The 27,217-nt window shown below is 40.1% G+C and overlaps 1 protein-coding gene across 6 annotated transcripts in view; it reads left to right on the top strand.

The window, feature by feature from the left end:
• The window catches only part of AKT3 (AKT serine/threonine kinase 3), a 110,377-nt gene that overhangs the window by 29,183 nt on the left and 53,977 nt on the right, over nt 1-27,217 (top strand). For all 6 annotated transcript variants that reach the window (XR_014562531.1, XR_014562532.1, XM_083732539.1 and 3 more), the window contains exon 3: nt 26,286-26,411. Coding sequence is in view for 4 of the 6 variants with exons in the window: in XM_083732539.1 (XP_083588665.1) it covers nt 26,286-26,411 (126 nt within the window). In the remaining 2 variants the exon portion in view is untranslated. The remainder of the gene's footprint in view (nt 1-26,285; nt 26,412-27,217) is intronic.

Genomic DNA, 27,217 nt, shown 5'->3' with positions numbered 1-27,217 from the left:
TGCTGATTAACATTCTGTATCCTTTTAGATGTATTTGTAGGGGGGGTTATTGGTTTGTTTTTTATTTTATTATGTATTTTGTGTTCTGATTTTGTATGTTTATGTTGTGAACCACTCTGTGATCTTCAGATGAAGGATAGTATACAAATTATTATTATTATTTCTTAAAATGCCCTATTGTGCTAAACATGACAACGTGCCTTCCTCATAATAATTAGTGAATGGATTTGATGGGTGTGCTGGAGATGTTAAGAATACTTGTCTTTTATTTCTTAATCATTTTAATACAACTGTCCTCTTGGCAGCTGCATATACAGTTCTCAGGGTAAACCGCAAATCTTTTGTGAGATGAAGAGGGTGTGGTGTTCCTCCTCTCCTATCAGACAGGCTTTGGACTTTTACTCTTTTTTCAACTTTGTGTGATGTAAAAGTTGCAGTGAGTGATCTTTCTCATTTGATTCAAATTTTGAAGCAGTGGTGCAAGTAGAATTTTTACTTGTAATAGGCATACAGTGGTATCTTGGGTTAAGAACTTAATTCGTTCCAGAGGTCTGTTCTTAACCTGAAACTGTTCTTAACCTGAAGCACCACTTTAGCTAAAGGGGCCTCCTGCTGCTGCCATGCCGCCGGAGCACAATTTCTGTTCTCATCCTGAAGCAAAGTTCTTAACCTGAGGTACTATTTCTGGGTTAGCGGAGTCTGTAACCTGAAGCGTCTATAACCTGAAGCGTATGTAACCCGAGGTACCACTGTATTTGTTCCTAAACAGCATTTAATTTACTAGTTATTCCCATAAATAGTGACATAAGTGTAATGGAGAAATGGTGTGCCAACAGTGATTTAAAGGTGAAAATATCCTTAGTCTGCAGTAACAATGAAAGTTCTCTTGAATTGTTTTAGGAGCAAGTCTGCACATTTTCAAGAAAATCACAATTAGTAAGTGGGAGGTCCTTAAAATGTTTTGAGCTTGAAAAGGGAGCCATGTACTCATAAGGGTTTGGAACTACTTTTCTATACATCAATTTTAAATATAGCTACAGTTTCATAATCCTGTAAAATTCAAGTTTCTCAGCAGAGTTGTTCACATCTGACATAATGACCACCATGTTGTCTGCATATAGGCTCAGCTTATGCTCCCTTCCTTCAGCCTTAATGTTTTTAATCTTATCTTGATTTTTTATAACATCAGCAAGTTGTTAACGTGATAATGCAAATAATACCCCAAGTAATATCTTATAAAATTCTCTTGTTGAAGTGACATTTTAGAGTTCTTACTATTGATTATTAACATACCAACATTTTTTATGAATGTGTTTATACATTTGCAAAAGTTTCCCCTTAATCCAAAACCTTTCATAAATTCCATACATTTCCTTAACAACAACCATTCTAGCCTGTCATAAGCCTTTTTAGTGCCCAACAATACATATGCAGCTGGAGTTTGACTTTTATTTATGTGGCCTATAATATGTAATGTTCTTCATGTACTTATTGTTAAAGATCTTAATGTATGTGATGATGATTTTATTTATTCTAGTAGCAAATAGCAGTGTTAAAATTTTGCAGTTATGGAATCTGAATGATGTTGCATCTTTATCTTTCCCTCTTGAATTACAGTTATCTTGCCCGTTTACTGTTCCTGTGACATATCATTAAATTAATGTGTTTAATCTGTTAGCTCAGGGATTGGGAAACCTTTTGGTCCAGCAGACCAGATTTTTTAATCTCCCCATCTCCATTGAGCAACTTTGACAGGTGGGTGGAGTCACCCATTTTTTAGTCATGTGACCTGATGGCAGGTGACTGATAGGTGGGCCATATCACCTACTTGTCAAAGCTTAACCACAGGGGTGGATTTCCCTGCAGGATTGAAGTTTTCACTCATCAGATGAATAGAGATTTCAGTCCTCTTTTCAGTGATCCGAGCAAGGTTTCACCTTGTGCTGATCAGTGGGTAAATGTTGTTACTTTGGCTAGGCTCCAGTTTCATGTGGGGAAGTGGTGGGCACAGCCAACAACAATCTCTTTTACTCGTCATTTGAAATTTATACAAAGTTTTAAAATAGCTAATTAATTCTTCAATTATATCATCTCTGTAGTCACTGAGCCTCTTTCTTATTTGTAATGTTGGTTAAGGTAAAGGTAAAGGTACCCCTGCCCATCAGGGCCAGTCGTGACCGACTCTAGGGTTGCGCGCTCATCTCGCTCAAGAGGCCGGGAGCCGGCGCTGTCCGAAGACACTTCCGGGTCACATGGCCAGTGTGACTAAGCTGCATCTGGCGAGCAGCACCAGCGCTGCACACGGAAATGCCGTTTACCTTCCCGCTAGAAAGTGGTCCCTATTTATCTACTTGCACTTAGGGGTGCTTTCGAACTGCTAGGTAGGCAGGAGCTGGGACCGAACGACAGGAGCTCACCCTGCCGCGGGGATTCGAACCGCTGACCTATCGATCGGCAGGTCCTAGGCTCTGTGGTTTAACCCACAGCGCCACCCGTGTCCCAATGTTGGTTAGAATTTGTCAAATCTTCCTGCATTTTATGTAGTGGCACTTTGTCATCTACTACCTCCAGACTTCTCTCCCCCTCTATTTGTAAGGCCTCGTTGGACAAACACTTTGCTTTCTTTCATTTCCTTTTCCTTGGGATGGTTTTCGTTGCTGCCTCCTGTATAATGTTACATTCATAGTTGTTCAGGCACTCTGTCCACCAAATCTAAATCCTTAAACCTGTTCCTCACTTCCACTGTGTATTCATAAGGGATTTGATTTAGATTGTATCTTACTGGCCCAGTGGTTTTTCTACTTTCTTCAGTTTAAGCTTGAATTTTGCTATAAGAAGCTGATGATCTGAGCCACAGTCAGCTCCAGGTCTTGTTTTTGCTGACTGTATAGAGCTTCTCAATCTTTGGCTGCAGAGAATATAATCAATCTGATTTTGGTGATGTCCATGTGTAGAGTCGTCTCTTGTGTTGTTGGAAAAGAGTGTTTGTGATGACCAGCTTGTTCTTTTGAAAGAACTCTATTAGCCTTTGCCCTGCTTCATTTTGATCTCCAAGGCCAACGAGGCCTTACAAATAGCGGGGGAGAGAAGGCAAGCAAAATGCAAGGGAGATAGTGAAAGATACAGGAAATTGAATGCAGACTTCCAAAGAATAGCAAGGAGAGAGAAGTGGGCCTTCTTAAACGAGCAGTGCAAAGAAATAGAGCAAAACAATAGGATGGGGGGAAACCAGAGATCTGTTCAAGAAAATTGGAGATATGAAAAGAACATTTCGTACAAAGATTACCATCATAAAGGACAAAAGTAGAAAGGACCTAACAGAAACAGAAGACATCAAGAAGAGGTGGCAAGAATACACAGAGAAATTATACCAGAAAGATAGGGATGTCCCAGACAGTGTGGTTGCTGACCTTGAGCCAGACATCCTGGAGAGTGAAGTCAAAATGCGCTCATTTCACACTTGAGATTATGCTCAAAATTCTACAAGGCAGGCTTAAGCAGTATGTGGACTGAGAAGTCCCATAAGTGCAAGCTGGATTTCGAAGGGGCAGAGGAACCAGAGACCAAATGGCAAACATGCGCTGGATTATGGAGAAAGCTAGAGAGTTCCAGAAAGACATCTACTTCTGCTTCATTGACTATGCAAAAGCCTTTGACTGTGTGGACTACAGCAAACTATGAGGGGTTCTTAAAGAAATGGGAGTGCCTGACCACCTTATCTGTCTCCTGAGAAATCTCTATGTGGGGCAAGAAGCGACAGTTGGAACTGGATATGGAACAACTGATTGGTTCAAAATTGGGAAAGGAGTACAACAAGGCTGTATATTGTCTCCCTGCTTATTTAACTTATATGCAAAATACATCATGCAAAAGGCTGGACTGGATGAATCCCAAGCCGGAATTAAGATTGCCGGAAGAAATATCAACAACCTCAGATACGCAGATGACACAACTTTGATGACAGAAAGTAAGGAGGAATTAGAGAATCTCTTAATGAGGGTGAAAGAGGAGAGTGCAAATATGGTCTGAAGCGCAACATGAAAAAAACTAACATCATGGCCACTGGTCCCATCACCTCCTGGCAAATAGAAGGGGAAGAAATGGAGGCAGTAACAGATTTTACCTTCTTGGGCTCTGTGAGATGGTGACAGTAGTCACAAAATTAAAAGACGCCTGCTTCTTAGGAGAAAAGCAATGACAAACCTAGACAGCATCTTAAAAAGTAGAGACATCACCTTGCCAACAAAAATCTGTATAAAGAAGGCTGATCGCCGAAGAATGGATGCTTTTGAATTATGGTGCTGGAGGAGATTCTTGAGAGTTCCATGGACTGCAAGAAGATCAAACCTATCCATTCTTAATGAAATCAGCCCTGAGTGTTCACTGGAAGGACAGATTCTGAAGCCGAGGCTCTAATACTTTGGCCACCTCAAGAGAAGAGAAGACTCCCTGGAAAAAACCCTGATGTTGGGAAAGATGGAGGGCACAAGGAGAAGGGGACAACTGAGGATGAGATGGTTGGACAATGTTCTCAAAACTATCAACATGAATTTGATGAAACTGCAGGAGGCAGTGGAAGACAGGAGTGCCTGGCATGCTCTGGTCCATGGGGTCACGAAGAGCTGGACACAGCAACAACAACCTCCAGACTTTTTGGATACTTTTTAGAGGAGCGTTTTCTAAAAACAACACATACACCTCAGATATTTTTCCTTGGTAATTTATATGATCAGGCAGGGGCCTCACGCTCTGAGCTTTCTTTAAAAAGTAATTAAGTCTCTACCCCTTCTAAACAAAATCATGAAGTAAAATATGTAGGTACCTTTCTAGCAATTTCTGTGAAGTGTACTCCTTGTCAGTATTTTTAGCCTATGAGTGGTGTCAGAACTGTGGTAGATAAGTGAGTTGTTTGGAGACCAGGCAATAAACACCCTGGGGTCCTAAAGAGCTGCTGTCCCCACCCTCCTTGCCTTCTTCTGTCTGATTTTCTAGTCCTTGGATCTTTGGTTGCTCTGTTTTGTTTTACTGCCTGCCAGCCAGCCAGCCACATGGAGCAGTCAGCAGGCAGTACTTGAGGGGCCTTTAAAAATATGTGTTGCAGTAGGGGAAAATGTGCACGATTCACTTGTTTTGCTGCCTGCTGGCCACGTGGAACAGTTGGCAGGTAGCTGCTTGAGAAGCATTTTGAAAATGTGGTGGGGGGAAAAACATGTATGAATCCTCCTATTGAGCTGCTTGAGAGGGCCTTAGTTGAATATGATGTGTGTATGAATATATGGCAACCCTTCATTGTTTCTACTACATGCAGTAAAGCAGCGATTGTTCCAAAGTTGTCTGGTAGGGGGGGGGGGGCAGTGCAGAGGCATCAAGATGATGGTGATAATGATGAGCACCTTTCCCCCTGTTTCTAACTAAGGTGGCTTTTTGTGGGGGACTGGAACCCCAGAGCAGAAGCATCATTAGTATCATCACTGTTTCCTCTTGCCTGTCTCAAAGCAAGGATTGTTCCCAAGTTGTCTGGGGAGCAGGTAGCTCATTGCAAACGTAGAAAGATTATTATGATAATCTCCTCATATACCTCTAATTTTGAGAAGCTTATAGAGGACATTCAGCCACAAACACCACGCTGCTCTTTGGGAAAGCTTAAAGGTAAAGGTAAAGGGACCCCTGACCATTAGGTCCAGTCGTGGCCGACTCTGGGGTTGTGGCGCTCATCTCACTTTATTGGCCGAGGGAGTTGGCGTACAGCTTCCAGGTCATGTGGCCAGCATGACTAAGCCGCTTCTGGCGAACCAGAGCAGCGCACAGAAACACTGTTTACCTTCCCGCCGGAGCGGTACCTATTTATCTACTTGTACTTTGACGTGCTTTCGAACTGCTAGGTTGGCAGGAGCAGGGACCGAGCAACGGGAGGTCACCCCGTCGTGGGGATTCGAACTGCCGACTTTCTGATCAGCAAGTCCTAGGCTCTAGGCTCTGTGGTTTAACCCACAGCGCCACCCGCATCCCCTTGGAAAGCTTACATCTTCCTAAAATTCTAGCAGTTTGACCTTTTGTGGCATATGTTTAAATAGCCAAACATGTTGAGATTATATTTTTCTCAACATAAATGGGTGAAGTACTAGGTTTGTGTTGAATCCAGTGCACCATATTTTAGAAAGTGATTATCAGCTTTAAAAGGCATGTATAGATCACTGTCATCAATCTAAGGATTTTCTTGTTAACCATAAGTCAGAAAAACTTTAGAATACAATGAGTACCTTATATATCAGGATATCACAGCACTCTTCTTCTAGCACATGCTTCCTCCTGAGTCTATGACATGGATTAGTAAATAGAATGTAAGTTAGCTGGAGGCATTTAGGAATGTTTGCTTTCTCATGTAAGATAATAGATGATGAATTTACTAAGCACAGATATTGTACATCACTTGGAGCACTCAAGGAGTCTTTCATTGAGAAGATCTGATCTAGGCGCAGACACTTTGTTTTCACCGAGTATTGTACTGCTGTAAAATCTCAGTTTTTTGGCAGTCAACATAGTTTAAAGTATGACTGCTCTCAATTATGCTTGAACTGATACTTGTTGCTGCACCAAAAGACAAATGACAGTGAAAAAATGAAAGCAAGTGTGGTGTAGTGGTTAGAGTGTCAGACTTGTACATGGGAGACTCGGATTCAAATCCCCACTCAGCTGTGAAGCTCACTGGGTGACCTTGGGACAGTCACTGCCTCTTAGGCTAACTTATCTCACAGGGTTGTCATGGGGATCAGATGAAGAAGTAGAGAACCACATACACCACCTCGATCTCCTTGGAGAAAAGGTGGGATATAAATGCAATAGCAATAGATAGGAAGGAAGGAAGGAAATGTGAAATTGTAACTACATAATCTTTTGTTGAATCGCCTAAGATCAATGATCCTAGGGAATAACCATTACTGATCATCAGTTTATGAAAAGCCAATCTTATATAATGTAATAACCTATTATCTAGATAATTTCAAGGGCAGAAATTGCACGTACATCAATAGCCCTCCACTCAGTTTTGGGCAATTCCACCCTTCCACTGCAGACCTGTATCATACAGTTTCCACTACCCAGGACCCTTGACCCTCTGGATAGCTTTTGCAGATGGAGGGATGGTGTGGAGCTACAGGGAGATGGAGGGGAAGAGAAATATTGGTTGCACAAGCTACCCTTTGCTTGCACAACTATTTGATACAATTTGTTTAAAGGTGATGTTTATACATCTTTGCTTATAGCTCATATTCTGAGCCACACGAACTCTGCAGCAGTGAGATACACACGCAACAAAAAGCGTCATTTGATCACAAGAAAAGTGCAGCAGAGAATAAGATTTTTGTGTGTCTTTTATATTCTGACAATTTGTCAGTTGATTGCCTAAAACCAGGAGTTCCCAGGCTGTGGTCCAAGAGCTTCACGCAGATGATCCATGGCATATCTGTAAAATCTAGCACAGTGCATTACAGATGGCATAACAGCAGAAAAATCATTAAGTGGTCTTTGAAGACCCACAGCAGTTTCCATGCAATCCGGAGGGGTGGAGAGAGAATTTTGGGAACCACTGCCTTGAAACTTCTGTCATTTCATTAATATAAGATTGACCTTAAGTAGAAATTGATTGCTCTTATGACTTTGGTTATAGGCAAGCTGGCTCTTGAACCAGTATTGCTATAAATGCACAGGTATAAGCATTTATTGTTTCCAGTCATTATATGTACTGTTAAAAAAGGAGAGGAAAACTCCAGGTTGTAGAAATATGGTTCATTCTAGGTGTGGACATTTCAAAAAAGGATATTTCCTTGGGGTCACTACAAATATCTGAAACACATAAAAAGGAAATGGGCTTCTGAGTACAAAATAAAAATAAAAACATTATCATATTCTCAAACGAAATAAAAGAAGGATCTCCCTTCCCGCACAAAATGTGTTGGACCTGGAAATAAACTGGGATTTTTTTGCTCTGATTTACCTGTCAGTAGTGCTTATTCTGGTTTTGTGGTTGGTTTTGTGGTATGCAGTATGTAAAAACTTTTCCAGTTTGGTTGAGTTTCAGTGACTGGAGCTCAACCAGCAGGTAAAGAGCATTAGTATATTTTAATGGATATCTTATATAGAGTTCCATTTTTTGTTTTCTTGTTGGTTTGTGAGGGAGTCAACTAGAAATTTAAATAAGAGACATAGAAACTCTTCCCTTACAGAGGGATAAGTCTCATGCAAACTTTTAGTTTATGAAATATACTCACAACTATAATGTCCATGTTTTTGACCAAGGCATTTATTCTTCAGCTGTTCAGTACAACATAGTTGATATTTAATTCTAGATAAATATTTACAGATGTTTTGACATCTTGTATTTTTATGTTGTGTGGCTGTGACTTTTCTCATATGAACTTCTGTATTTTGCATAATGGGCTTGTTCACATGTGCTTTGTAGAAAAGATTATAATTAGTATTTTGTATTAAGAAATGTCATTATTCAACTATTTATATTGTGACCCCCCCTCCAATAAAAATGAACTATTATTTGAGGGGTGTTAGGATTGTTTAGAATTTGTTAGATTTATGTACAAGGCTAACGTACTATGCCCAGGCATTTTGGTTGCTAATTATGCTTAACTTCCCTGGAGCATCAGATATTCAGATCCATCTTTATGAATGTGGTAGAGAGAATAACAACTGTAAAACAAAGCACTGTGCATGTAAGTGACTGTTTGCGTGTATTTCAGAAGGGATAAATGCTCACCATATGGTACAATTACTGTGTCCAAGTTTTCAAATTAGCTTCTCTCATCCTCCTTATTACTGTCTTTAAAAGGAGTGGGGAAAAACCCAACATGATTTATCTACTCTGCAGCAGAACTCTTGACGCAAAACAGCAGCCCAGTTCTGTCCAGTTTTTTCCCCTAGCATAATAGAGGCTGTCGGACTTTTTATACTAATTACTGTGTGAGCCTCAGATGAACCCCCTTCAATTCACAGGGCTTTGTTAAGGGAGGAGCTGTCAATGTGTCTGCCCGTTTGCAGCTGTGCTGTGGCTTTAGCTTGCTTAACATTATGCTGCTTTTTAGACTTGACAGAAGGGATTTTTTTTATTAAAGCAAAGCAGCCTTGTAGCGAAATGGTTTAAGCAGCTGCATTGTGGCAAAGCACAAAGAAGTTATTATTGTGTCTGTTTGGGGGGGTAGAATGGAGGGGAGAGATATTCGGCTGCTGTTGATGCCGATTGTTGACTTGCCATCTGCCAGATAGGGAGAAGAAAAAAAAATGACAGCTCCAGCAGGGTGTTCAAGAGGTTGTTTGGAGAGACGCATAAACATGTGCAGATGTCGAACTGAATAATGGCAAGAACTTGAGACGGTTTATGCTGCTGCTGCTGTGTGTGCATATACAGAATAAATGTATGTGGGGGGCTGGTTGCGGGGGGGGGGGAGGATGCACACTAATTATCCTTGTTCCTCCCCACCTCCTTTCGTCCCGATAATTAGTTCAGGAGTTGAATATTTTCCCGCCCTTCATCATTTATAGCTGAAAGAAACCTTTCAAATAGTTAAACCAACTTTGCTTCATAGTTTTTAAGTTTGATAAATGTGTGACTTCTTGAAAGAGAAGGACTAATGCAATTATCTTGATAGCAACCACAGTATAAGCAGGTGCTTTATATGTTCTCTCAAGTAATTCTGGATACGCATCTTAAAAGTGAAATGTTAAACATCCCTGTCATCACTTTGCATTTGTATACAGAAAATGCTAATCATGAAAACTCATTTTTTTATATGCAGATCATCACTTAGTTGACTTCAGAAACTTATGTTCACTTACCTTGCTCTTTATTTCAAATTATTCTGGAAAGGTCGGATGGATCAGTACCTATGAGAATAGTATTTCTTTCCTCCCATGTTATTCTATGTATTAGCTTAACTGTGTTAGCTATATTAACCCAACTGCAGTCACATCTTTCCTACCTTACTTTTCTTCTTTCTCCCCCCTCCCCCTCCCCTCCCCTGTCCCAAGTTATGTTGCTTGGTATCAGTAAGTATGTTTAAATTTGATGATTAAATACTAATGCACATATGTTACTACAGTCCCACAAGTATATTTTAGGAACTGAAGGTTTATTTCTATGTAAACATAATTGATTATACTCCAAATAGGTATTCCATTCCAGTTTTGCAGTCAGTAATTTAGATTAGTTCTTCCTTGTGAATTAGGGCTTCTGATAATACTTTATGCATTTAGATACAAATCAATGAGTGCAAAATATTTGCAGTTTAGAAAGGCATTTGCATGATTAAATAGCTTCATTTCTCTAGTATTTGTAGTTGTGAATTGAATGAGATTTTTACTGTTACAATGTTCACTAGAGTTCACCATACGAAGTGATGCTGCTTCACACACACAGCCTTTCTAGATAATTTCTAGATAAATAAATACTCACAAATGATTGTTATGGTCATTTTAGAAGACACCTAGTTTTCTTATTCAGTAACCTGTCGCAATATCTTCCTTCTCTGATATTCACTATCCAATCACTGTCTTCTCTGCTCTGTGTCTCAGTGATGGATCCCTTAAATAAAGTTACAAAGCAGAGCTTTTCAGAATAGTAGTAGTAGTCCTTATCTGAAGTATCTGAAGAAGTGTGCATGCACACGAAAGCTCATACCAAGAACTAACTTAGTTGGTCTTTAAGGTGCTGACCAACACGGCTACCTATCTGTAGATTAGACTGTGTCTAGTAAGAACTTTCCTTTTGAAACTGCTGATGTACCAAGTACATCATCTCTTGTTTTCATTCATAAGTATTTCTAGACAAAGTATGAGACAGATCACATGTGGACCACTGTGTTATGAGCACCACAGTTCATGAAGGATGTTGGCACACTGGGAAGGCTTCAGAAGACTGTTACAAAGGGTCTAGAAAAAAGAATCTTACAAACAGATGAAGCCAGCTGAGCATAGTTACCAGAGAAAAGACAGGCAGGGATCAAGTGTTGCCTTCAAATATCTGAAAATCTCTGAAAGAAAAGAGACAGAAATAGCTCAGTTCATCCACTTTGGCTAGAACAAGAAATAGTTGTTATGACAGATTTGTTAAACTTGGCTTTGGCTACTTTAGATTTTTGGATATGCCTTAGGTGAAGACTAAGTGGTTTGCCTTCTACTCTTGACTTTATGACAATGCTCTTGTCTGTTGTTTAATGTAGAATGATATTATAATTAACTGCTGCCTGAAGTGCTAGAAATAACAATCCTAATCTGATGAATCTCTCCTGAAGAGATCACCTTCTAGATTGGGTGAAATGTGCACAACATTTTATAGAAACCCTGGGGCTGTGCATGTACCTGTCATTGCTTCATGAGGTATGTGCAGGAATCTACCAAACAGGTGGACAGTGTGATCAGTTTTATGGCACTGAGTTCCATTGTTGTAAGGGGACTGAGTACCAGATCCACTTCCTTTTTTTCTTGCAAGAGTGTCAAAGCTGAACAGTGTCTTCTAACTCTTCATTAATGGTTAGGGCTTGGCGATATCTGGTTTTCCATATCATAATATATCAGCAGCTAAACATTGCGATATACTGATATATCACAATGACTGAAAAAAGGAGTAAGGAGAAAATAAGGTGGGGAGGAAGAAGCAGCCGAGATACATTGTCCAGCCTTTCAGTATTGGCCCTGCAGTAGCCAGGCAGCCCCACCGTGCACACACAGTACACAACCCTGTCCCTGACTCTCCAGTGCAGGTTCCCAGCACCCCTCAGCAGCCAACCAGTCCTCTGCAGCCAGCCACACAGATGACCAGCGAAACCATGTGCAGGCTCTGCTACTCCTTACCTTGCTGTATCTGCCCTTCCTTTGTTCAAGAGGCAGCTGCGCCAAGTCACGTGGCTCAGCTGCAACTCCCCATGGCACCCATCCATGTGATCGTGCCCTGCCCTGGGCTGCTCAGAGAGGCAAGATCCACACACCCGAACAAGGAATCCCAGGGCACTGTTGGCCTCCCAGGGTCTGTGCCCCCCGAGTTGCCAGCCCACATGAAAGACTATCCTTTGCTGCTTGCATCGCCTCTGGCAACCACCCACCAGAGCACAAGCCCCCACCCATGCAAAGCACTGGAGTGCAGCACCCACCCCACAGAATGTGGAGGTGATGAAGAGAAGCTGGCACTGCAGGACATGGAGATGCCTCTGTGGCCCCGTGTGAGGAGGAAGGGAGGGAGGAAGCAGCTCGCTTGTTTGGCTGGAGAAGGACGTGAAGGTGCAGGCAGGCAGGCAAGCACCACCTTCAGTATACTGCCTAGCACAGAAATCAAGAAATCGGCATCACAGTCTGACCCTCATACCCATCCTGGACGATGTATCAATACATCACCCAGCCCTATTAGTGGTCAAAATGAGGACCAAATGATTCTGGAAAAGAATTAAAATGAGCACAGAAAATTATAGCTAGTACCTCTAAATAAGACGTATCTATATAGTTGCAAAATCTTTTATTCTTCTAGTCTCACTCTTAGACTTTGACTTAAAGAGAAATTCCACCTGGTGAAATCCCCCCCCCCCCACATGTCCCTAAATTTGTTCTAGGAGTTTACTCAATCCTCTGGGGCAGATTTGGGAATAGTGGAAGAGGTGCATGGTGGGAGGAGATGGGGCAAGTCCCTTTGCACAAGTGGAAATCCTTACGCTGATGGGATGGGATGAATATAACCCTTCATTTCTATAGGAAGGGCAAGTCTCGTCAATATACAGAATGTTTAAATCCTACACAAAAAGGGAGGGGGGAACCCACAAATGTAAATGTAGAACTTTAAAAGAAATGTATGCAAGGGCATTGCCTTTTCTTATAAGCCTCATTCTATTACAAAACCAATGTAATACCGCTCAGCTCCTCATTCTAGCCTCTGTCATCACCAAAAAGATAATTTCAAAGAAGCCTTAGCAGTGTACTCTTGCTGCCTTTTTGGCTTAGCTTATATATATAAACAACTTTCCTGCCTGGTCTTCAAACTTACACAGCTGTGGAGTTTATCTCAGACATAGCTTTCCTCAGCTGAAAATCCTAAGTAGAAGTTAATCCTTTCATGATCCAATGGAGGTAATTCAGCACTAGTTTTACACACAAAAACAGAAACACACAAAAACACCATAGAGGCCAAATGATACAAGTATCGTGAATTGGCGCTTTTGGCTGGGATTGATGGGAGTCCAACAACATGTGGAAAGACACAGATTCCCTTCCCCTGGAATAATGCCTTATTTTGATGGCGTGTTATTTATTTATAGTTTGCAGATGAATAATAAAAAACCATGTTGTGAACTGCCCAGTGATCTTCACATGATCTTCTGTGTGTAATGGGTAGCTTTATAAAATTTAAAGTAAGTTAAACAATGTGGAGAAAAGAAAGTTAAGTGCATATTCAAGGAATCCAATTTGGGAACATAATGGGAAGATCAGAGGTCACGTTAAATTTAATTACAAAATGATGTACAAAACAAGTATCAATTAAGGAATGAATGATTGTTTATTTTTATTTTGTCTTTAACATCTATTGATTATTTCTGTTACACAGTTTTTAAACCAACAAAACATTCATTTTTTTAAAAAAAATCTTCACATGAAGGGTTGTATACAAAATTAATAGATAAAAAATATAGATAAAAAATAAAATAGATAAAAAATAAAATTTTTACTGTATTTTTGGTTTTTATGGAAGCCGCCCAGAGTGGCTGGGGAGGCCCAGCCAGATGGGCGGGGTATAAATAATAAATTATTATTATTATTATTATTATTACTCCATGCTGCTCATGCTTATAGGAGAAGTGAGAAAACTCATGGGAAAGCTAAGGGGTGGACTTTGATAATCTTTCATAATATGAAACCCTGTGCCTCCAAGCGGATCTTCTCAGTTATAAAACTTATTAATTTTACACCTCAGCTCAACAACCTGTGTGGTGGAGCCATCCACAAAGCCCAAATCCTGTGCTAGAAAGCTGGGATGGAAGCTATTTCAGGAGAATAGCTTGTATCTCGGCTTATTCTCATGTAGTGGCTCTGCTGCCCTTCTCTTCCCCCTCTGTTACTACCTGATGGACTGGTTGATGCCGTATGATGGTTGATGGAAGGAAGAACCTGCTTTCTCAGCAGAGCTGATGGTGGAACGCCTTGCGATTAGAACGTTTTGGCTCCAGAACACTGCAAACCCAGAAGTGAGTGTTCCGGGAGTTTGCAAATGTTCTTTGGAACCTGAACGTCCGATGCGGCTTCCGCGGCTTCCGATTGAGTGCAGGGAGCTCCTGCAGCCAATCGGAAGCTGTGCCTTGGTTTTTTAACGTTTCGGAAGTTGAACGGACTTCTGGAACAGATTACGTTTGTCAACCAAGGCACGACTGTATATACATTGTTGTAGTATACAGATAAATATTAGGCGCTTCTCTCCTAGGGAAGAATGAAATTGCTATTTTGGACAACCGGTGAAAGTGATATAAAAGTTGAATTGCACAAAATGTTTCCTCTAGTTGGCTGTTTAATGAGAAGTTAGAGTGAGAAATGCCTCCTTCTGCGCCAGCCCATGGTGGTTACTCATCTTTTCTTAAAATCCATACATTTTTATTCCACATTGGGAGGTACATAAAAATACTGTAACAGAGAAACATGCAGGTTTGTAAAAAATTTCTTTTGCAAACATAGACTGGAGAAGAAATCTCTCAAAACCAAAAATTTGCACTGAAATAAGTGAGATTGTGGCTGCAGTCTTATATCCACTTGCGTGGATGTAAGCTTCAAGTGAACTCAGTCAAATCTAGTTCTGAGCAGACATATATAAGATTGTACTGTGCAGCTTTAATATTTAAGTCTGAACATGTGTCTGTTTTTTGAAATCTGTTTTTTTTTTTACTCCAGATGATTTCAAGACATTATATGCATCTTTGCACTGATAGCCATCCTCGGATGATAACGCACATTTCCTATAACATCAAGCTGTTTAAAATATTTAGATATAATAAAGTGTCAGAACAAAACAGATTCTGGGGTTATTTGACAATGTAGTTATCTTCCAAGAAACCCATCAGACTTGCTAGAGTTAAAACATGTTGAAACTTTTGCTTTTCTAGTTACTGAAAAGCACACCCCCCCCCCCCGACAGTGCTGGTCAAACACTGTAGAAGGATATAATGAATAATTAATGAATATTAGGGCTGTAGATCACTTCGACCATATGTGCAAAGCTTTGAAATATGTCTAACTCATATGGTTAGATAAGTACTCAGGACTGATTTATACGAATTGGTTGCAAATTCAAGAACATATATGCGTTGGGCATAACTATGTCAGAGGCGAAAACAATGAACATAATCTTCTAATCCATGTTGTTAACACATGATTGTCCTGAAATATTTTTAACCGCCAAAGAGAGAGGAAATAGATAGACGACAACCCTGAATCCTGATTAGTTTTATGTTTGGCGTCCTGGTATAATTCAGTCAAATCTAAAACATACCAGTTTAGAATTCTGAAATGTATTTTGTCCATAACTTTTGTTAGAGATGGAAAGAATGTAATTTACGACATCTTACGTATTTTACCATAATTGTATTACAGTAGAATTAGAAAGTATAATCCCATTTTTATCTAGTACAATTACATTTACACAAAACTTCTGTTGGTGAAATAAACTATTCTGTATTATGCATAGGACTTTTACCTTGGAATTTACATAATAATAAGAATGCTGATAATCTCTTGGTTAAGGTATCAGGTTTTCTGGAAAGCATACAGAAGTTACTAATTCCAGTGTCGTTATTTGTTACACAGTTGACTCAGTCACAATGTGGGATTAGCATAATTTCCTTCTTGATTAATTTGATTAGTTGTGAGAGAGCACAGTTTCCAGAGCCATTGATAGTATGTGTCAAGGATTCTGGAAGCATGTTTGTACTTTCATTTAATAACTAGTGCATTTACACACCTATGCCTTAATCCAGCCCTTCCATGCATCAGAAGGGCTGGTGACATCTAGATCAAGGGAAGTAATAGTGCCACTGTATTCTGCTCTGGTCAGACCTCACCTGGAGTACTGTGTCCAGTTCTGGGCACCACAGTTCAAGAAGGACACTGACAAACTGGAACGTGTCCAGAGGAGGGCAACCAAAATGGTCAAAGGCCTGGAAACGATGCCTTATGAGGAACGGCTAAGGGAACTGGGCATGTTTAGCCTGGAGAAGAGGAGGTTAAGGGGTGATATGATAGCCATGTTCAAATATATAAAAGGATGTCACATAGAGGAGGGAGAACGGTTGTTTTCTGCTGCTCCAGAGAAGCGGAGACGGAGCAATGGATCCAAACTACAAGAAAGAAGATTCCACCTAAACATTAGGAAGAACTTCCTGACAGTAAGAGCTGTTTGACAGTGGAATTTGCTGCCAAGGAGTGTGGTGGAGTCTCCTTCTTTGGAGGTCTTTAAACAGAGGCTTGACAACCATATGTCAGGAGTGCTCTGATGGTGTTTCCTGCTTGGCAGGGGGTTGGACTCGATGGCCCTTGTGGTCTCTTCCAACTCTATGATTCTATGACATGGGAAGAAGGCTCAGTGATAGGGCACTGCAGAGCAGTGTACATGGCAGTCGGGTAGGGAGGATGTGGTGGTACGATGGATCACCCCCCAAGTATTAAGTTCAGAGCAAATTAATTTTTAAAAATTGAAAGTTTTCCAGAATACTTGGATTAAGCACCAGTTTTTCATTTCAGTAATGAAATGTACATCTTTCATTGTATATTTCATAATCGTTTTTTCAGTTTTCAGTTTTTCTGTAAGGATCATTTAAATAATTAATGAGCAGTTAATAATTTGCAGAATTGTTGTGACTCGAGATGCAATTCTTTGATGTATTTGGGAATAGAGAAGTTTTAAGATCTACCCATTAAGCTAGTACATTATATGTGCCAGTACTAGATTTCCATGGTAAAAGTTACTAGATTTCCATGGTAAAAGTTATTTTTTAAAAACACTTGTGAAAAGTGACCATAATTTTTGTGTTCGCTGTAGGAGGATGGTTCTAGTTATATTGAGCTTATACATGTTTACTCAGAAGTAATTTTAAGTCGCTGCAGTGGTATTTACTCCCTAATAAATGGGGTTGCAATTACATAAATCCTAATTCTGCAGCAAATTTAAAAGGGAAAGTGTTGTCTTTTATAGTCAGTGATTCACAGTTCTAGATGGCACTGCAGTCCTTAATACATTTACCCAATGCAGAGACTCCTTATGTGTACAAAGGACTCCTTATGTGTACAAAGGACTAATATGGACCCCAGCTGCACACATAGCTCTATTCTGAAATTACAGAAGTGAAGTAGGAGCTCCTCTTCTTTTTCTAGAGAAGTGAAAGTCAAACATGCTCATTTGGACACCCCTCTATCATGCATACTGTAGAGAGCTTTGCAATCACCATTTGATTTAAGTGAAACTAATTTTACCAAAGACCTGACTTTATTGTGCTATTCCTGAATTTCTTCATTATTTTATTATTTACTAAATTTCTGAACCACCTTTAATCTGAAGAACACAGGGCTGTTTACAACCTCATCTGCCTGTGGTTTTTAAATGTTATAAATTAATTTATTTGAAAAAAGTATTGTGACAATTTAAGTTTAACAAGTGTGGTGTTTCTACCAACTAATTAATTTATCAGATGTACAAACCTCATTAATGGACTTTAGGGACAGTACTTTGGGAAAAGAGGGAGTTTCTCCTATAACTGTAGTTTTAAATGGTATTGGTAAGAGAGGAAAATACTGGCTTCTTTGTGTCCCAGCATTTCTGAAAACCAGTGTTTTGCCTAAATTTGTTTCCAAAAGTCTAAAAGTTTGTTATGATTTCACATTAAGATCAGGAAATGATAATACTAGTTTTGTCTAACTGAATAGTTATTTTTTACTATTTCCCCCCATTTCTTAATAATTGCTAGCCTGGGACAATATTTGAGCTTCAACTCTAGTTAGTTTTGCATTTATTTAACTTTGACAGCTACTATGTAAGTTGCAGTTCTTGTGTGAGATTTTATACACACCCGCACCCACCCACCCACCCCTAGTTGTTGGACTCTTAATTCTGATTTTTAAAGTGTATTGGTAGTTGTTTAAAATATTTTGAAGTAAACGGCTTAATATTTCCTGCTTAGCCAAATCACAGACATTTGTTTTTCTTTATTTGGAATACTATTTGATTCTAAAAATAGTTAAGGCTTACTTAGTTTTAAAAATTGAAAATTGAAATTATATTACAAATACAATGCACAAGAATCCAAACTTTCTAACAACCTTTCTTTGAGGCACCGACAGTTGTCATTCTGGGTAAAAAGAATATTCTAATGTCTAATCTTAGGTAACACTGCCCTCAGAGGGCCAAGGTAAGTAAATTCAGTTTTTATAACAAATGTTTTTTGGCTGGGGAACTCCTTTTAAGGTTGATTCATTTGAAATCCTGTTTGTTTATTCATCTTATATTTGTTATATATCTTTCATGTAGTTTTCATTTGTTTTATTTCCTCTATTTTGCTGTATTCTTTTATGTCTGGTTCTAAAGGGCATCTCTGTATTTATACCTGGCTTAAAAAGGCATAACCTAGTTTGAAATTAAGCAATCCTGTTTACTTGGTTTCTCCCCAACACAGGGGCTGCTTAGTAAATTCATAAAGCATTTCAAACAGGTTTTTTGGGGGGGGCATTGTGTGTGTGTGAGAGAGAGAGGAGAGAGCAATCTCACGTTTGTCTCTTCAGCAGCTGTTGCTCCCTTTTAGGAAGGCTAATGCAGAATTCTAGTGTATTAACTCCACATGTGAATTAGGTATATTTTTTGGGTGTGATTTTTCTGTTAGGATGACTTTTCCTCTACTGTTATCCATATGGGTAAAAGTTCTCCTTCCAGTTATGCTATCCTAATTTAGTTGAAACATGTGAACACATCTTCTTACTAGAAGTGTTATATTCAGGCACATATATTTTCCAGGTTAAACAACGCTGCCCAGGCTTGTGCCCCAAGGATGTAACTTTAGTGTAACTAGTGCTATTGCAGCGGTTTGACTTCAGCTCCAGAGGTGCACTCTATTGACTCTTGAGACAGACAGATGCCAACAACTTTAAATGATCTAGGCCAGGCATAGGAGCCAATTCCTGGAGCTGAGGGGTCTCCAGCCCTCCCAATAAAATATTTGAGGGGGCTGGGCCCCCCAAAGTTGATGGGCATTGCCATTCAAATGGTGTGTGCGCACTGCATCATATGATTGATTATGTGGGTCAGGTCTTACCTGACCCCCAATATTTTATTGAAGTTGGCACCCCTGGGGCCAAGGATGGGAACCTGTGACCCTCCAGATGTTAATTCATTCGGGGGGGGGGGATTTCCTGCTACCAGGGCTTGTGTTTCTGTCAACACCCTAGTTGACCTCTGAATTGGAGAAATGATATGGACAGATGCACTTTCTTTTGGTAGAACTTAGGCTGCTTGGTTTTCTGAAGAGAAAACAAATACATTGGGTAGACACTTATATCAACAGGGAATGAAAATTGAAGACCAATCTGACTAAAAATGAGGTAGACCTCATTTTGAAGTGTCCTCTGTGGTGGTAATGGCGGTGAAGAAATGACACTTCTCTGCCACTATTGCATTGACACAGTTTTACCATTTGTGATATTCTGCTTGCTGAGAAGATTGTTACATAATATTTATTATTATTTATTATAACCCCAAAGATAGTTAGGAGAAGTGTTTGTCATAACACTTTGATGATAAAACTATTTGTATCTATTCTAGCTTAGACTGTATATAAGAGCAGCATCTATGACTGTGGATCCAGTCTGTGTTTGTCCTATTTTTATATATAAGTTTCTGCTTGTTCAGCCTGAGAATATGGACAAGTTACTTGGAAGACTGTGTTCCAGACCAATATCCATTATGACTGTTTAAGAACACTAGAAGGGGGCTGGGCATGTGGGTGATGGAAAATGTGCATGTTTCCCTGGTTGAGAGTTGTATTCCAACTAGAGATGTGAAAGCCCAGGGAATAGGTATAAATATTTTCCCCAAGTCTGACCCTCCCCCCCAAAAAAATGGAAAAAAGGAGTGTAGAATATTTGCTTTTAGAATGGTGGTTAAAATGTTAAAGACACCTCTATGATGTCTAAAAACTATGAAACAGTAGACATAAATAAGACAGTACAGATAATTGCAATTTCTGTATACTGAGGACAAGCAATCCTTGAATTGTAAGCTGAAAAATTTCTCAAATGCAAGAGCAAGATGTATTTCTACCTCTTGGGGGCACTGTCATTATCACACGAGAAAGAAGAAGGGATCAACACCTTCTTTGCTTTTGAAAGGGTAGAGAAACTTGTTTCAATCTAGGAAGGAGGAGAAACAGGAACTGAAACTGATAGCACTAGCTCAAAAAATAAGGCTGATTAAATTTCATGTATATTCATTGATTTCCCCAGTTCTTTTTCTAAGTTCATTTTAGGGAAATAAGTTCTTTGTGTATGCTTGACACTTGATTTTTCTAATGTTGATTGTTTCTTCTGTTTTTATTGTTTTTTGCCTGCTCCTCATAAATTGGCCAAAGAGGTCCTTTACAATTCAGTAGCTTGTAGCTCCATTTGTGAAATATTTCTTAAAGAAAATTAATTTTGCAATTATTTTCTGAAAAAACTGCATTTTAAATATACAACATAGTTTTTATGGCAAACCAAGTTATCCATGATACATTTTATGTTCTAAAAACAATAAAATGACTTTCAATCTGTAAATGGTTTTCCGATTCCCTTCCCCCAGATTTCTTATTTTTATAAAACCACCCCCTCAAGGGAAAAAAATTTTCCCCATGGCTTCAAGATTTCTTGAAATTTTTACATCACTATTTCCAAATTCATTGAAGAAAATAAGTTGTGAGAACTTAACTATAAAAAGCCTCCTTCAAGCCAACCACCCTTGATAATTCTTGGCTAGTGTAACTTACTCTTTTAGAATAAGATGTTGAAGCAAGTGGCAACAGCTCCAGGCTTTCTTGGTTGACACTATTTAGATCAGCACAGTCCAACATTTCATACCAAGTGGGCTGAAAAAGTACTTTGGCATGAAACAATGTGTGGCATGGGGGGGGGGCAGAATTTGACTCCCCCATCCCTTGTGCTGCCTTCCCAAAATCAACTAAGTGAGGGGCTGGGATTTGGGAAGGAGTTGTGAGGCTCTGGCAGGGTCCTAGAGCTCCCCACCTCATGTCTGAGACCTCATGTTTCCTTCCCAAAGCCCAGCACCTCGATTATCTGGCTTTGGGAGGGCAACACAAGTGCTGTGGGGGTGGGATCAAATGTTGAGGACTGCTGAAAAGGCACTGAATGCTGCATATGGCCCTTGGGCTGTGTGTTGGATCAGCCTGATTTGTATACTTTCCTATCTTGGTCCTAGTTTCGAGGGTGAAACAGCCTTTGTCATATTGTACTAGGAACTTGAAAAGTGAATGCATCTCATTTGGTTCTGTTGGACCTTTCAGCAACTCAGTGCCATCAGCCATAGCATGCTTCTGAGGCATCTGGCTGTTTGCCTCTTTTCAGCCCCTGTGTGCTCCCAGAATCTCTCTCTGAGGATCTTCTGTAGCAAATTTTGTGGTTGCGTAGGTGACTACAGGAGAGGAGGAGGGGAAATGGAAGCCTTGTTAGATTTTACCTTAAATAAGCAAAAATGAAACAACAAATTACAGTGGTGCCCCGCAAGACGAACGCCTCGCAAGACGAAAAACCCGCTAGACGAAAGGGTTTTCCGTTTTGGAGGCACTTCGCAAAACGAATTTCCCTATGGGCTTGCTTCGCAAGAAGAAAGCCCATAGGGAAATCTCCGGGGACCTCTTTTAAATGCTAGCGGTGGGGAGCAAAGCCTTCCCCCCCCTCCGGCCTTCAGAAGAGGTCCAGGAAGGACGGCGGGGGCCGAAAGGCTTTGCTCCCCACCGCCAGCTTCCCGCTATCCCGGATGGCTTTTGAAGGCAGGCGGGGGGAGCAAAGACTTTTGCCCCCCGCCCGCCTTCAGAAGAGGTCCAGGACCTCTTCTGAAGGCTGGCGGGGGGCAAATGTCTTTGTCCCCCCTGCCTGCCTTCCCGGGGGCTTTTAAATCGCCCCGGGACAGCGGAGAATTCCTTCGCTGCCGTCCCCCAGCATTTTAAAAGCCCCCGGGACAGCGTAGGACTTCTCCCCCCGCCTGCCAGCATGTTAAGATCGCTCCGGACAGCGGAGAAGTCCTACGCTGTCCTGGGGGCTTTCAAATTGCCCCGGGACAGCGGAGAATTCCTTCACTGCCGCCCGCCAGCATGTTAAGATCGCCCCGGAAGTCTCCGCTGTCCCGGGAAGGCAGGCGGGGGGGGGGGAAGCAAAGACTTTCGCCCCCCGCCAGCCTTCAGAAGAGGTCGGGGGACAGACTGTCCCCGGACCTGGTCTGAAGGCGATTTCCATAGGAATGCATTGATTGATTTTCAATGCATTCCTATGGGAAACCGTGCTTCGCAAGACAAAAAACTCGCAAGACGAAAAGACTTGCGGAACGAATTAATTTCGTCTTGCGAGGCACCACTGTATCCACTTAGCACAGCAGCATTCTTTTTATAGTAATCTATGTTTTCATTTTGGGATGCAGGTGGCGCTGTGGGTTAAACCACAGAGCCTACGATTTGCCGATCAGAAGGTCGCGGTTTGAGTCCCCATGACAGGGTGAGCTCCCGTTGCTTGGTTGCCTGCTCCTGCCCACCTAGCAGTTCGAAAGCACGTCAAAGTGCAAGTAAATAAATAGGTACCGCTCTGGCAGGAAGGTAAACGGCATTTCTGTGCGCTGCTCGGGTTCGCCAGAAGTGGCGTAGTCATGCTGACCACATGACCCGGAAGCTCCCTCGGCCAGTAAAGCGAGATGAGCACCGCAACCCCAGAGTCAGTCATGACTGGACCTAATGTCAGGGGTACCTTTACCTTTACCTTTTATGTTTTCATTTTAAAGTCATTCTTGCCCCCTGAAATAAATGGGGTTGAAAGATCCATAACTTTGGCCAGGTGTACTCAGACGTTAAAGTCAACAACTTAATGACCTATTTTTTTCCAATTTAATTTAACATTATGAAAGAGAAAAAGAACATCAGTTAAGCATGTACTTAACCCTTCCACTGGGGAAAAATTGAAACAAATGAATTTTGAAGTTTCTCCTGATTCCGCAGCTGCAACCTTGTTTGGACCTTCCTGTGCTTTATTTTCTAAGAAGAATAAGTTGAAATGTCTGTGATACAACATGAATTAGTTTAATCCTATTTTAAGCAATGCTCTGTAGTAGCTTTAAATAGCTTGACCGATATATAAATGATGTGAATTACTCAGTTTTCTCCAATGCAGTGTACAAAATTAGAGACCTCTTCCTTAATTATAAGGAGTATGTTTCTGAAACCTAAAAGGCGTAAATGTAAGCAAAATAATAATTTAGCTTACATTTAACACAGCAGGAAGTTGGATAGAAAATAATACTCTAACGCAAAACTACTGCTATCTTAACTACTCCAGAGTTGCACTTGATTAAATTATCACAAAGTGTTTCCCTCTGTTTTACTCTATGGATTACTGGTCCACTCAATTTAGCTTTTCAAATGTGAATATTCGACCTTGCCTTTCGTGTTATATACTAGGGTGTGGAAATGTCACCTTACATATGTGGTTATTTCTAACACTCTTGTCTTTCATATGAAACCAAAGGTAAACACACCTTAATATTATAAGAACTAAAATTGTTGCAGAGAGCTTTTAGCAAAATTCAGACACCTCATTTATAAATTATCTCATTTATAAATTGATAGAGTTATTAGTTTGGTAAGTCAGCAGATTGCAACAGACACTCAAAAAAGTCTCTCATAGTATCCTTGCTGGTGAAATAGTAAATGTGGGCTGAATTACACTACTACCATGTCAATCCACAGCTATTTGAACAAATGGATTCAATGAGGATATAGAGGGGATGCTTATCAAATCTGCAGATAACACAAAACTCAGAGGACTAGTAAACTCAATAGATGACAAAATCAAGATTGAAAACTATCTTGACAGGTTGGATACTTGGTTGAAAACAAGATAAATTAAATTCCTATATTTAGGTTCAAAAAATCAAAAGGATACATACAGGATTAAAAAGATCTGTTTGACAGGATCTAAAACTCTTAGCTGTTGACAACATGAATATAAACCAGCAATTCCGTGCACTTGCTAATCATAAGCTCTAATAACTGAAGCACAGAGTCAAGATTGCTAGTTGTAATGTTGTTGTTGTTTAGCCGTTTAGCCGTGTCTGACTCTTCGTGACCCCCATGGACCAGAGCACGCCAGGCACTCGTCTTCCACTGCCTCCCGCAGTTTGGTCAAACTCATGCTGGTAGCTCCGAGAACACTATCCAACCATCTTGTCCTCTGTCGTCCCCTTCTCCTTGTGCCCTCCATCTTTCCCAACTTCAAGGTCTTTTCCAGGGAGTCTTCTCTTCTCATGAGGTGGCCAGAGTATTGGAGCCTCAGCTTCACGATCTGTCCTTCCAGTAAGCACACAGGGCTGATTTCCTTAAGAATGGATAGGTTTGATCTTCTTGCAGTTCATGGGACTCTCAAGAGTCTCCTCCAGCACCATAATTCAAAAGCATCAATTCTTCGGCGATCAGCCTTCTTTATGGTCCAGTTCTCACTTCCATACATCACTACTGGGAAAACCATAGCTTTAACTATACGGACCTTTCTTGGCAAGGTGATGTCTCTGCTAGGTGTAATACTTCCCTTTATTCTGAACTGGTTCGGCCACTTCAGAATACAGTGTCCTGTTCTGGGCAGCACATTTTAAGAAGGACATTGACAAATTGGAGCATGTCTAGTTGAGGGTGTCCAGGATGGTGATCATGTATAAACCAATCCTTGCAAGAGATAGGTGAAAGATCTAGGTATGTTTATCCTGAAGAGGTGAAAATTAAGGGAAAGCATGATAACAGTCTTCAAATATCTTAGCAGCTGTCACACAGAAGATGGTGTAGACATGTTCTTGGATTGAAAGTATCATCTAGTTGGCCCTGAGAAATCCCTGCCTATTTTAAACCCTCTGAGAGGGAAGCAGTCTTATCTCAACTGTACCGAGGTTTGGGAAAAAACCAGGAGACATTCCAGCTGTTTTTAATCTTCTCCAAGCTGCAGCACCAACGAACCTTTGTGGGAAATGGTGTTGGGCATTCTCCTTGCCTGAAGGCAAACACTCTCTCCTGGACATTTGTGAATGTCTAGATGTCCAGTCAAAGGAATGCACACATGAACATATTATCAAAAGACCCAACACAAAAGCACAGTTGAATCAAATAAGCTGTTGCAAGAGAAACATTTTTTAATTCAAGCAGGGACAAATGTCATGCTTTCAATGTCTATTTTCTTTTTAATGTAACTATGAGATACATCAAAATTGTTCAAAATAGGAGCCAGGGTGGTAGAGAAGTGAGATTCAAAATGGTGGTTCATGGGCAGAGCTGGTGCTCAACATACAGTGGGACACCATCCACCTTCTTTTCCGGTGGACCTAACAACAGTCTGCTTCTTTTTTGTGGTCATAATTGAATCTGGCCTAATTTGAAGCAAAAACATCCCACTTCCTCCCCTGCCCCATTTAAACGAAACCACTCCACTTCGTTTTTTTCCTTCCACTTCTAGGACTGGGTAAGTCAATTACTATACACCATGACCTGTATATACTGGGAAGACTCTGCATATGAGATAGTAAAGGTCACTGTTTCTAACAGGCTAATTTTGAGGAGGGAGAAAGAATTATTGTGGCTATTGGGAGTCAGAAACCGCTGTCAATCTACTGTGACTCATCCAGTGAACTACAAGTAAATAACAATCTGTCTTCTGCCTATCCTGTTTGAATGAATATCCAAACAGTATTTGTTTTTAAAAAATTAAAAGTAGAAGAGAATTAAACAAGCTAGGTTTGTAAGCTTTTTATCAACCTGTGCTACTGTGCCCATAACAACAGTTAGATCTGCAGAGATTCACAGAAGAGGATGTTTAGGTACGTTCTGGAAAAGGTTTCACTTACTAATGTCTGTAAATCTAACTATTGTTAAGCAAACAGGATGAAATCCATCCAGTTTTTTTCTGATCATTTGGCAACACTATAATGAATATTTCAAGATATACGTTCATATTAATCCTTGAATTAATCTTTTCTTATGTAGGTGAATATATAAAAAACTGGAGGCCAAGATACTTCCTATTGAAGACAGATGGCTCTTTCATAGGCTATAAGGAAAAGCCGCAAGATGTGGATCTACCATATCCTCTTAACAACTTTTCAGTAGCAAGTGAGTATCTTCAGTAACCACTCAAATTTTATTTTAACGGATCACCAAACTCACAGTACACTGAAAAACTTTGGGAAGGCATAGGTTTTAGTGTTGTCTTTTAAATATCCTTTTGGTTTGGTTAGAAATTTGAAATATTTTTCCCCCAAGTCCAGCTCCTGTATGAAGTTTCATACACAAAATAGTTATTAGATCCCCAAACTCTGATAACTGGAAACATCTGATGAAACCTTTATATTTTATATAGGATTGCTATGTATGCAAAACTCACATACATATCTATATATGGAAGTTAAGTGGAGCCTTCTCCATATTTAAAAATAAGTTTTTAATAGAAATGCAATATGATGTTCCAAGCAAATCTAAAAAAAAGATGAAATACATAAGTTGCTTTGCTAAGATGGTGTAATATTTGCATCACAGTGTTGCTATTCACATTAATATTTCTTGGTTTACAAAAAATAAGGATCCATTCATTCTGTTTCCTAGGAAAATGTTGATGTTAAGTCATTAATCATAGTAATTTTAACAGTGAAATTATTTTAATCTGTTTCAAGGATCATAGCAGAAAAGTTTTCTGGGGGAAAAGAACATCAATAGTTTAGTATATCAGAAATGCTGCTTTACAACTGCAATTTATCAGCAGTTTCAGTGCCCTAAAATCTTGATTGGATGTGGTGGCATTGAGTGTTATGAATGAATGAATGAATGAATGAATGAATGAATAGAAAGAGAATGGTAGGTTTGCCATATTTCAAAAAGTGGAGCTTTTTTGGCAAAGTTGTCTAGTATATGGTAGATATGGA

Source organism: Podarcis gaigeae (assembly GCF_964106915.1).
Source record: "Podarcis gaigeae genome assembly, chromosome: 3".
Lineage (NCBI taxonomy): Eukaryota > Metazoa > Chordata > Lepidosauria > Squamata > Lacertidae > Podarcis > Podarcis gaigeae.
Note: the sequence above shows the minus strand (reverse complement) of the source record. Positions and strands in the feature narration are given on the sequence as shown.